General features: G+C 38.7%; 1 protein-coding gene and 1 non-coding gene across 2 annotated transcripts in view; one reads left to right on the plus strand and one right to left on the minus strand.

Annotated features, from left to right (window-relative positions):
• The window catches only part of MARCHF5 (membrane associated ring-CH-type finger 5), a 64,794-nt gene that overhangs the window by 22,845 nt on the left and 29,207 nt on the right, over positions 1 to 12,742 (plus strand). Inside the window, exon 2 of the mRNA XM_004449998.5 lies at positions 1,484 to 1,686. Within this exon, the coding sequence (XP_004450055.1) occupies positions 1,484 to 1,686 (203 nt within the window). The remainder of the gene's footprint in view (positions 1 to 1,483; positions 1,687 to 12,742) is intronic.
• On the minus strand, positions 11,611 to 11,740 carry LOC111761785 (small nucleolar RNA SNORA1). Its single transcript, XR_002795048.1, has one exon. It is a non-coding gene; the product is annotated as a small nucleolar RNA SNORA1 (small nucleolar RNA).

Genomic DNA, 12,742 nt, shown 5'->3' on the forward strand with positions numbered 1-12,742 from the left:
TCCCCTGGTTGTCTGTTCTTGGTGTCTATTTGCTGCGTCTTGTTTCTTTGTCCGCTTCTGTTGTCGTCAGCAGCACGGGAAGTGTGGGCGGCGCCATTCCTGGGCAGGCTGCTCTTTCTTTTCACGCTGGGCGGCTTTCCTCACGGGCGCACTCCTTGCGCGTGGGGCTCCCCCACGCGGGGGACACCCTTGCGTGGCACGGCACTCCTTGCGCGCATCAGCACTGCACATGGCCAGCTCCACACAGGTCAAGGAGGCCCGGGGTTTGAACCGCGGACCTCCCATATGGTAGACGGACGCCCTAACCACTGGGCCAAAGTCCGTTTCCCCTCTCTTTTTTTTTTTAAGCAGTTTTAGTCACATACCATACAATCAATCCAAAGTATACAAAATGACTTTTTCACTCTTTAAAATGACAAAAACCTATGGACAATTATCAGCCATTTCCTTAAGTAATTGCCAAGGTATTATCTTACTGCAACCCAAATTTCCTTTTGTTTTCCAACCCTGCTGCACATTTCCTATGGATTCACTATTGCTCTGTTTCCTACTTTGTGGGCCATCTTCCCCGCTTATTGTGGCTCAGTTTTAATTCCTTTTACATCCCAGCCTTAAAATCTTTGTACTGTATTTGCTTCAGACCTTTGGTGGCTCCTTTTTCTTAAGATCTGTTTCATTTTTTTCTCAGGCAGAACTTTGGTATTCCCACACATCGAAACTATAGAATAGTCTGCTGATGAATGTACTGATAAAACAAAAAGAATCCATATAAAATTATTTCATCTTAAGTCTTTTATTAAAGACATTATAGCAAAAATCTATATATTTAAAGATTAACAGTAAAGAAAAAAAGATATTTATATTGAATAAGCATCTACATTGAATATATTATAAAGATACATTTTAGGCATAAAAAAACTTACATGTTTACTTATTGGTGTTTGGGTAGGTCTTTTTTCCTAAGTTAATTAAAGTGGTGGGGATAAAAGCTTGCATACACTGTAAGTTTCTATTAAGAGAGAGCTAGGGAAGTAATGTGGCTCAAGTGATGGGGCTTCCATCCACCATCTGGGAGGACCTGGGTTTGATCCTGGGGCCTCCTGTTGAAAAAGAAGAGAAAGCGTGCCCATGCAGTAAGCCACTGCTCACACAAGTGAATCATGCAGCAAGATGATGATGCAACAAATGAGAGACGAAGGGGAGAGTCAAGGTGAAGCACAGCAGAAACCAGGATCTGCGGTGGCATAGCTGACAGGGAACTTCTGTCCACATCAAAGGTACCCAGGATCAAATCCCAGTGAATCCTAGAGGAGAAAAAATGAGAAGAGAAGACAAAAAGAAAAGATATAGAAGATCACACAGCAAAAAGAGCAGGGCTGGGGGAGGGGGAAATAAATCTTTTTTAAAAAGAGAGAGAGAGAGCTGGAGTGGAGAGAAGACTGTGGTTGTAAAAATAACGTCATTATTTCCTTTTAATTTACAGAAGTTGCTGGGTGTGTTTTGCCACTGATGAAGATGATAGAACTGCTGAATGGGTGAGACCATGCAGGTGCAGAGGATCTACAAAATGGGTTCACCAGGCTTGTCTACAGCGCTGGGTGGATGAAAAACAAAGAGGAAACAGTACAGCCAGAGTGGCATGTCCTCAGTGCAATGCTGAATACTTAATAGTTTTTCCAAAGTTGGGTAAGAAAATCATTGAAAACAAAACAGATATATTTTATGTTATTATACTTAACTCTGCTCTCAGATTTTTATTTTTATTTTTTCAGATTTATTTTTAAATGACCCATTGCTTTGCTTTTTGTGAATTCCTGTATTATCTTTCTATTGTTTCCTCTCACAGAGACCTTCATATATTTTGCTGTTTATAATATCCTTAATAAATCCCTATATCTATCCAGTTGTCTTTGTATTAACTGTTTTCATTTGTTTGGGTAGAGGAAGAAACTTGCTGTTTAACTATGTGGATAAAATCAAATAATGAAGCTGTGATAAAAAGCTGAGTGAAAAACCTCATTTTCTGTTATAATTGCTGTAGGGGAAAGAAAGCAATAGTGTATTCTTTCTAATGTTTATCCTTAATTCTTCTGTTACAGAGTAAAAGTAGGGTAATAATACCCTTGGTTGTAGCCAGGAGGTATAGGAAGGCAGTTTGGGTTGTGGGAGGGTCAGAAGAAAGGAATGACTAAGAGAGTGGAGTTCAAAGAAAAATTGGAAATTACAGTTTTTCTGGGTGCTGTATGTACCCAACTCAGATGCATGTGTTTTTTTTTAATGCGGCAAAATAAATGCAGACAGTGATGTGCTTTCCTAATGTGAGGTTAATAACAAGGGGCAAACAAAATTTCCATGGTTAACTGTATTTCTGTATCATAATGGATAAAAAAAAATAATAACTGGAAGTAGTGTTTCTCAAACATTTGGAATCCACAGACTGTATGATGGGTCTGCATATGGACCACTGATTTTAGATTGAGTAACTGCAGAAAAATAGCCCAAGTCTTTTTCAATGTAAGATCAAAGCAATATTTGAAAGTAATTTAAACATCAGGAAAAGCCATATTGCTGCAGTCTTTTTTGTGTATGGCTCAGTGAAGTCAGAGTCAAGGATTTTGTTGTTGTTTTTAATAAATGTATAGTTTAATAGTTTAGACTTATAGGCTGCTGGTGTCAGCACAAAGTTAAGGTTTTAATTAGTTTCTTTTCCTATTCTTTAGTTCTAAGTTAGATAATCCCACCCTTCAATTATTAGTTGTTGAGAATGGCAGCAAGTGTAGAATGATTCTGTTAGATGTTTTAGATATTCATATTAAAGAAGGACACTAAAATTATTAAGATTTCTTGCTTAAAACTACTTACACTGTTCTCTCAGTCACTGAATTGACAAATATATGGCACTCGACAGTAAATTGAGTATTTCAGTTTGGGGAATGACAGTGGGTAGAAATCTGATCTGTCTTTGTTTTTATTCAGTTCTAGGCAGTAAATTTTTCAGTTTTAGTGCAGTAATTGATTATTATTTTTAAGTATATCTAATTAATAAATAGATTTCTTTATATAACAAAAGTTGGGAAAAGGCTCTTTGGTTAAGACATTTGTATCATGATTTGGTCTTCATATTCTATCTTTAATAATTGCGGTATTTCACCCTCAAATGATGGAGTTAAGCTATTCACTATACTGAATATGTCATGGAGATAGGGCACTTGAGATACTAAATAATAGAAATGTTTTACTGGTCCTTAAGTGTCATGAAAAAATGCTATCATCCTTCACTTCAAAAGTTTGTGTTAATATCTTTCCTCTTTACAGTACAGAAAAGCAGTATCTTGTATTTCCCTCTTTCTTGACATAGTATGCTGAAAATACCTGCTTAGAGGCCACAGTTTGAATTATATTCACAATTTTCCATATGTTCTTTACTACTGACTCAAGAATAGAGGGCATATTGTCAGATGCTATCTGTTGTTTGTGAATGAAGCCATGTATGAATTGACTTTCAGGTTCTGTGTTCTTCCTTCTGTGCATATGGCTAGTGATCTGGCCATTTTGATGCCACTACTCTTTCAGGTCCATATCAAATTTCAAAAATAATTGTTGGTTAAAAGAAAATCCAATAGCACAAATTTTCATTGATAACCAGAATTAAAATTCACCTACTTTCTTGATTTATGTATTTATTGTACATGTATTTGCCGATAGTTGATTCATACTCTGCACACTAGTGGTTTCATCCAGCCATAAAACAAAAATATCTAAAAGCATGCACCATGATAGTAATTTTTCTTCTTCACTGTAGGCAAGGCATATTACATAACGTTCAGTAGTGTCATCTGATGATGGAATTTTGCCAGTAGATTTTGTTTCTCTTAGAACATATTTGTCATTAATTTTTCAGCTGACAATAGTTAACACCTTTTTTGTCAAATGAAACATTATTTGACAGTACAGGGAACATGGGCGTTCTAGTGCAGATTAATGCATTCTTTTTTTTTTTTTTTAATGCATTCTAATTCACTGGTCACAGCACACTCAGAGATCACACTATTTTCTTTTCTTTTCTTTTCTTTTTAGATTTATTTTATTTATTTCTCCCCACCCACTCATTTGCACTTGCTGTGTCTGTTCATCTTCCGTTTCCTTAGAAGGCACCAGCAACCAAGCCCAGTACTTCTGATGTGGGAGGGAGGTGCTTAATGGCTTGAGCCACATCCATTCCCTGTTTTGTTATATCTTTCATTATGTTTTGCCTTTTGTCTCTTGTGTCAGCTCGTCGCACCTGTCCATTGCATGAGCTCACTGTCTTCTTTAGGAGGCACCAGGAACCAAACCAGAGACCTCCCATGTGGTAACGGGAGCCCCATCACTTGAGCCACATCCACTTTCCCACACTTTTTATTCAAAGATCATACTACTTTCATTTATGATTTCCTGAGTTAAATGTATTTTTTATAATCACTCTTACTCTTCAATGAATATTTTTTAATCACTGATGCATTTTCCTAAATTTGGGCTTTTATCACATTAAGATGATAACAATAATAAAATACATTTTTAACCAGTGTAAACCAGCATGGAATGAAAGTATGTTAGCTGAAATATACAGCACTCTCTTAACTATTCTGGCATAGCATGTGTTACCTTTATAATTTAACAGCAATTAAGATCCTAAAAGATTTTCCTTGAAAGTTGTAATTAATCTTACTTTTAAAATCTTTGAAATATGTGTGAGCAAAACTTCTATCACTTTTTCCTCAGCCTGCCTATAGACTGCTTTAATAGATTTCCAGGGATTGCCACTGGTTCCCAAATCACACTTGAGTAACACTAGCTCAAAGAATGAATAAAAGATACAAAGAGAAGATGTAGAGAGGAAGAAATATGGTTAACATTGTATGGGATGATCTCTGTATAGCAGGCTTTTGTTTTGTTTTGTTTTTAAGTTTTCATATAGATTTAGCCTTAAGTTAGCTGGCGAAATATGTATCTTTTCTAGTACTTTATTAGTGGCAAGAATGAAGGGATGGTGATTTGTTTATGGAGGGGTGGTGATGAGTGTACATTCTTAATTGTTCATAGGGAAAATACTCTTTATGCTCAAGGAGCTCAAGGAAAACACAGAGAAAAAAACTAAAGGTTATGAGGAAAACAACAGACCATAGGGGAATCTCTTTGAGATTCTTAATAGGAAACAGACAAATACTGGAATTAAAGAACACAATAACTGAAAATGAAAAATTCCCCTAGATGGTTGATTGCAGCAGATTGGAAATGACAGAAAAGTTAGTAATCTTGAAGACAGGACAATTGAAATGATTCAAGCTGAGAAACAGTTTAGGGGAAAAAAGAATAAAAAAGAACAAACAGAGCCTAAGAGACCTGAGGATCATGGTTTTTTTTTTCCATTTTGTTAATCTTTATCTTTATTGGAGCATTTCATCCATTTATATTCAATTTAATTGCTGATAAAGTAGAATATACATCTCCAAACTCACTACTCTCTCCATTGGCTGCTAGGCTACAGATTTCACACCTACTGCATCGAGGAAACTATTGGCTTTCCAAGCTACTGTGGAGCTGGGCAGAGCAGGATGGGATTAGGGCGAGTTAAAATGCTGCAAGGCTCACTGTTCTTACCCATTTTTCTTGAATAAACACTCCTCAGGTTGTTGTAAGCCTTTCATTAATTTCCAGAGTTTTAAAGAGTTTATTTTGACTGTTTTTGCCAATGTTCTGATTGTTTTTATGGAGGAGCAGATTTTCAGAGATCCTTACTCTGCTGTTCATTGCATTCTGTTCTTTCAAACCCAAGCCCAACTTGAGTGTGCCTGCTCCAACTGTGACTGCTTACTTCCTAAATGATGCTCTTCATGCTTTGAATCCATTTCTTCTGCCTCATATATACAGCTTCCTCTCAAGTGGCTACTCTGCTTCTCATCTGCCTGCTTGCATGCTAGTTCCCTTCCCCTCCTTATCCTTTGGATATAACATAATTCTTTTGGCTTAACCTTCTTCTACATTGATACCATAAATAGCTAGCTACTCTTCTCTTTTAGTTAATAGAATGAATCTCTGAGGGTCACTGTCAGAGGAAAACATCTGAAATAAATTTGGCCCAGAGTTTAAATGTTATTGCAGTTCTTTCTAACAAAACCTTAGCTTTCTTGAAATAAATATTTACATCATGAAAATCTTTTCAAGGCCATCATAAATAAAAAATAGGTATGATGGTGATCCATGTGGAATCTAAGTCCCCTCTCAATGTAGAGGTGGAGTGGACATAACCATCCCAGGGTCCACAGGATGGAGGAATAGAGTATGTACTAGAGTGGACTTACTGATATTGTGCTATGGAACTATTGTGATTAGTAATGGAAGAAATTGTAGCATTGATGTGGAGAAAGTCGCCACAGTAGCTGCTGAGGGTAGGGAGAGGAAGAAGAGATGATGTGGGGACATTTTCAGGACTTGGAATTGTCCCGGGTGGCACTGTAGGGACAGATGCTGGACATTGTATGTCCTGCCATGACCCACTGGGTGGACTGGGGAAAAGTGTAAACTACAATGTAAACCATTATCCATGTGGTGCAGCAGTGCTCCAAAATGTATTCACCAAATGCAATGTATGTCCAATGAAAATGAAAGAGGTTGTTGATGTGGGAGGAGTGGGGTGAGGGGGATGGGGAGTATATGGAGACCTCATATTTTTTTAATGTAACATTTTTTAAAAATAGAGGAAAAAAAGTAGGTATGATGGTTGTGAATGTACTAAAATGACTTGATATTACCCACCACCTTCTAATGAGAATTGAAAATGAAACTACTAGGTCAGTATGCAAATATAATCAAATTATTTAGTTTTCACATTGCCATTTAATATGAATATACCTCAATAGATTAGTAAATTCTTAAATGGTTTTCAGGTTACATTTTTGTTACAGATTTTTGTTTATATTTCTTGATTTTATTGTTGTTCTTACGTAACTAAACATTAATTCCGATTCCTTGTATAGCACTCAAAATGACTAATCCCTTTTCAAAAAGTGGTTGACAAATGTCAAGTGGAGTTAAAGCTTAGAAGGGATAATGAAGGCCAATACCTGGGACACCCTATCCATTGGGCCAAGTTCGCTTCCCTCAATCTTTTTTAATACTTACTGCATTCTGCTTTGTGACCCAACATGTGGTCTATCCTAGAGAAAGATCCATGAGCATTTGAGAATAATGTATAGCCCCCTGATTTGGGATATAACGTTCTGTATATATATATATATTAAGTCCATCTTGTTGATCATGTTGTTCAAGTTCTGTTTCCTTGTTGATCTTTGGTCTAGTTATTCTATTGATGTGAGTGGCATTTTGAAGTCTCCAACTCTTATTGTAGAGATATCTATTTCTCCCTTCAGTTTTACCAGTTTGCCTCATGTATTTTGGGGCACCCTGGTTAGGTGCATAGATATGTATGACTGTTACTCTTCTTGGTGGATTGTCCTTTTTATTAATATATAATGGCCTGCATCTCTTATGCCTTTTTTGCATTTAAAGTGTACAGTATTGTCCAGTATTAGTATACTTAATCCTGTTCTTTTTTGGTTACTATTTACTTATATCTATATGTAAAATTTTACTGAAATATATCATTCATACAAGAATATACATAAACAATAAATGAATGGTAAAATTTGTGAATTTTCAAAGAAAACATGCTATCATCATACAAGGTTTCCATATCTCTCCCCACCACCAATGCCTTGCACTGTTGTGAAACATTTTTTATAAGCTATGAAAGAGCATCATCAAAATATTACTCTTAGCTGTAGCTTGTATTTTACATTTGGTGCATTTTTCCCCCAACACATCCAATTATTAACACCCTGTATTAGTATTATATATTTGTTATTGTTCACAAGAAAGCGTTCTTGTATTTGTCCTATTAACTACAGTCCATCATCCACCACTGGATTCACTGTTCCATGCTTTGTACAGTCCATTCAAAGTGTACGTTCAGTGGCTCTCATTTTCATCTCAGAGTTCTGCCGACCTCACTTCAGTCAATTTTAGAATGTTTTTATTACTCCAAGAAGAATCCCATTATCCCTTTATAGCCTCTTATTATTGTCTCCTACTATTAAAAAAAATCTTGCTATTGATGCTAAACATTACAATATTGCTGTTAACTTATTCATAAGTTAGTTGTAATTTTCTCATGTATTTCACCATATTCTTAGCACTTGGTAAAAGAAGAACATTTTTTAAATAAAATTTTATTGAAGGGGAAGCAGCTGTGGCTCAATCCATTGGGCTCCCATCTACCATATGGGAGGCCATGGGTTCATGTCCCAGGGCCTCCTTGTGAAGGCAGGCTGGCCCATGCCCTCACAGAGCTGATGGTCCCCGCACACCCGCCGAGAGCTGGCACATCAAGATGACCCAACAAAGGGAGGCAAGCAAGCAAGTCGCAAGGGCAGGGGATAAATAATAAATAAATAAAAACTTTTTAAAATATATTAAAAAGTTTTATTAAAGTGTATCATTCACACATGAAGATAGATAAACAATGTGTAGTACAATTTGTGAATTTAAAAAACCAATATGCTTATCATCATACAAGGCTCCCATACATCTCCCCATCACCAGCACCTTGCATTGTTGTGAAACATTTGTTACATACTATGAAAGAGCATATTATTGGAGTGCACTGTGCTTCTTTGTGTAAATTCATGATTTTAATGAGAATTGGGAAATTTTCAGCCATTATTTCCTCAAATACACTTTCTGGCTTTTTTCCCTTCACTTCTCCTTCTGGAACACTCATGACACATGTTGTTAAGCTTCATGCTACCATTTAACTCCCTGTGCCCCTGCTCAATTTTTCCATTTCATTTCTCTCTCTGAACATCTCTTTCTCAGTTTCACCTGTTCTGCCATTTACATCACCGATTCTTCTATGATATCGAATCTGCTGTTGTATGCCTTTAATGTGATTTTAATGTCACTGATAATGTCTTTCATTCCTAAAAGCTCTGTTATTTTTCTATTCAGAATTTCAGGGTCTTCTTTGTGCTTGCCCAGTGTCTTCTTTTTTATTTATTTTAAGATTTTTTAGTTCTCTCCCCTCTCTATGCCCCCATGTCTGTTCTCTGTATCTACTCGCTGTGTGTGTTTTTCTGTTGTACCACCAAGAAACTACCTTTTTTGTTACATCATCTTGCTGCATCAGCACTCTGTGTGTGCATTGCCACTCCTGGGTGGGCTGCACTTTTTCATGCAGGCAGCTCTCCTTGAGGGGTGCACTCCTTGCGCCCTTGGGGGGCAGGCGCTCCCACGTGGCATGGCACTCCTTGCACGCAGCAGCTCTGCACGGGGGCCAGCTCACCACATGGGTCAGGAGGCCCTAGATAGCAAACCCTGGACCCTCCCGTATGATAGGCGGCAGCTCTGTCAGTTGAGCTACATTCACTCCCCCCCTAGAGTCTTCTTGATGTCCTTTATCTCTAGCCATATTGTCCACTTCAACTCACTGACTTGATTTAGGAGATTTGTATGAACCTCATTGATTAGTTGTCTCAAATCCTATGTCTCTTCTGCGGCTTTGATATGTTCCTTTGTTTGAGCCATATCTTCCTTTTTCTTAGTATGGCTTGTAATTTTTTGGTGATGTCTAGGCATCTGATTATAATGGTAAGTTTTCTCTGATGCTCACTTTCTCTCTTGCATAGGGATTTGGTGCAGGAGGCTGTGTGTTATTGCTCTTTTTTGATTCTTGATTCAACCTTTTTTAGGTCTTTAGGATTGTCCCTGTTAATTGCACAAATGTGGGCCGTGGACCCCATAATGGGTTGCAGACCAGCTTCTAAGGGCCTTGGGGAGGGAGGCTGTAAAGGTCTGAAAAGGCCTCTCATTTTATTTTCCTTCATGCACTTCCCTGGTCTGCCAACAGGTCTGTCAAAGACAAACCCTGGTTGGAATGTGTTCACTCTTAAGTCTGACCTCAACAATGTGACAGAGGATCCTGCCTCAGGGCTCTTCAAGCCCTGCGAATCAAACTCTCTCAGAAACTGTTCTCTTCCCCAGCAGCCCCCTCCCATTTTCCAGGTAGGAAATAATTCTCCTTTCCTCAGTACCCTCACCAGCCAGTCCCAGTAAGTAGGGTGGGTATGTGGGAAGATGGCATCTCTAGTCGCCTGCCGACTCCCAGGACAAACAATGGCACAGCCCCACGGGGCATGGCAGGACCTGTGGGATACAGCAACCAGATTTGTTGGCCAAAAAACTGAATCCACCTTAGGCTGCATCCCTCTCTCTCTCCCCTTTCCTGGGGAGGTGACCCCAGCAGCCCCCTCTGTCCCTAGCTGTCTCCTAGAGGTCAGAGGACTCAAAGCTGTCTGCTCTGAGAATGGGGGTGGGTACTTGGAGCCACAGCTTTTATTCACAGACTTTTCCAATCAAGAGTCTTTTTTTGGGAAACGGACTTTGGCCCAGTGGTTAGGGCGTCTGTCTACCATATGGGAGGTCCGCGGTTCAAACCCCGGACCTCCTTGACCTGTGTGGAGCTGGCCATGCGCAGTGCTGATGCACGCAAGGAGTGCCGTGCCACGCAAGGGTGTCCCCCGCGTGGGGGAGCCCCACGCGCAAGGAGTGCGCCCGTGAGGAGGGCCGCCCAGCGTGAAAAGAAAGAGCAGCCTGCCCAGGAATGGCGCCGCCCACACTTTCCGTGCCGCTGACGACAACAGAAGCGGACAAAGAGACAAGACGCAGCAAATAGACACCAAGAACAGACAACCAGGGGAGGGGGGGAAATTAAATAAATAAATAAATCTTTTTTTAAAAAAAAGTCTTTTTTTCTTTGCCCTCTCTCTTCTGTGTGTTCTCCAGCCTTCCGCTGATGTCCTAAGCCTTATAATATTTTTCCAGGCAGTTTCTGCCTGTCCTCTAGTGGTGAGTCTTGGCGTCTCTCTAATCCCCCATCTTTCCGGAATTCTTAACAGTGATTTTTGTTATCCTTTAATATCAGTCCATATTAACATGAGGGACATACCTCTTGTCCCACATAAATACTTTGCCAATTTGCCTGTGTGTATCAGGATTTACTGCAGTGCATTTGTCTATTACTTTTTTTAACTGCTTAATTTGTTCTTTTTTCTCCACAGAAAACACTAGCAAAACTTTGAACCAAAAATACATTGATTTTTTTACAGTATAGAGTATTTTTATTATGTGTAGCATATTATAAGTCAATTTTTTTATTTATGAAATTCTACATGTGATCATTCCACCATTTAATTATCAAAGTAACTTAGTTCCTCTGAAGCTTGAAACAAGGTTTATCTTCAAGATAGCCCTTTTTTAAAGAATCCACAACTGTTTCCAGTCAGCCTTGTCATAATTCTTTTATGGGCTTCTTTTCATCTCTGTTTGTGTGTGAACAAACTGATGTATGCTTCAGAAACTCCCCAACTATTAACTAGAATTCTTGGATCCTAATTTCTTCAAATTATTCACTTTAGGTCCCTAGAAAGAGTACAGTTGTTGTTTGGCAAATGATCTAAAATGTACTAGCTTTTAATCTGTTACATCCATTTTTTAACTCAGGACTTCAGCAAAAAAAAATGTTATAGGTCTCATTGTCACTACTGCAATAAATTAACTGTAATGGACGGATAAACTGTGTTTCAATTTAGCTTCATTTTTCTGGACACCATGATCATCTGTGCCCATTTCCATATGGAATGAGGCTATTGTTTATTAATTCTTAAGTCTATTTTAATTTATGGTAATCTACACCTGTACCAAACCCCACCCCACCTTTTTAAAAATGATCACTTGTGAAAGAGACAGGTCAGTTGCCTTCTAGACTGTTAAATAGAAGGCAGTCTATTTGACAGTCAGATTCTTGAATTTGTTGATTATATCCTTGACAGCATAATGCATAACATGTTCCTCTATGTCTTTAATGTTTTTTAAACTGGAAGTTGGATCTAAAGGCCTGATTAGATTGAGATTAAACATCTTTCACTTTTTTTTTTATTTTAAGGTTTTTAAAAACTTTATCCCCCCCCACTTGTCTGCTCTCTGTGTCCCTTCACTATGTGTTCTTCTGTGTCTGCTTGTATTCTTGTCAGCTGCCCAGGAATCCGTCTCTCTTTTTGTTGTGTCATCTTGCTTCATCAGCTCTCTTGTATGTGCAGCACCATTCCTAGGCAGGCTAGACTTTCTTTTGCACTGGGCGACTCTCCTTATGAGGCGCACTCCTTGAGCGTGGGGCTCCTCTATACGGGGGACACCCCTGCATGGCACAGCACTCCTTGCACAGCAGCACTGCGTGTGGGCCATATCCACAGGGATCAATGAGGTCCTGGGTTTGAACTACGGACCTCCCATGTGGTAGACGGACGCTCTAAAGATTGAGCCAAGTCCGCTTCCCTCACTTGTTTTTTAATGTAACCTTCTTTGTGATCTATTAGCTTTAATTTTAAAAAAGTAAAAAAAAAAAACTTTCACAAAGAATATTTCATAGGTGTATTAGTCAGCCAAAGGGGTGCTGATGCAAAGTACCAGAAATCAGTTGGTTTTTATAGAAGCTATTTATTTGGGGTAGAAGCTTACAGTTACCAGACCATAAAGCATAAGTTACTTCCCTCACCAAAGTCTAGTGTCACATGTTGGAGCAAGATAACTGCCAACATCTGTGAGGGTTCAGGTTTCCCGGGTTTCTCTCTTTCCAGGGCTTGCTTCTCTC

Source organism: Dasypus novemcinctus, chromosome 6 (assembly GCF_030445035.2).
Source record: "Dasypus novemcinctus isolate mDasNov1 chromosome 6, mDasNov1.1.hap2, whole genome shotgun sequence".
NCBI classification, from domain to species: Eukaryota; Metazoa; Chordata; class Mammalia; order Cingulata; family Dasypodidae; genus Dasypus; species Dasypus novemcinctus.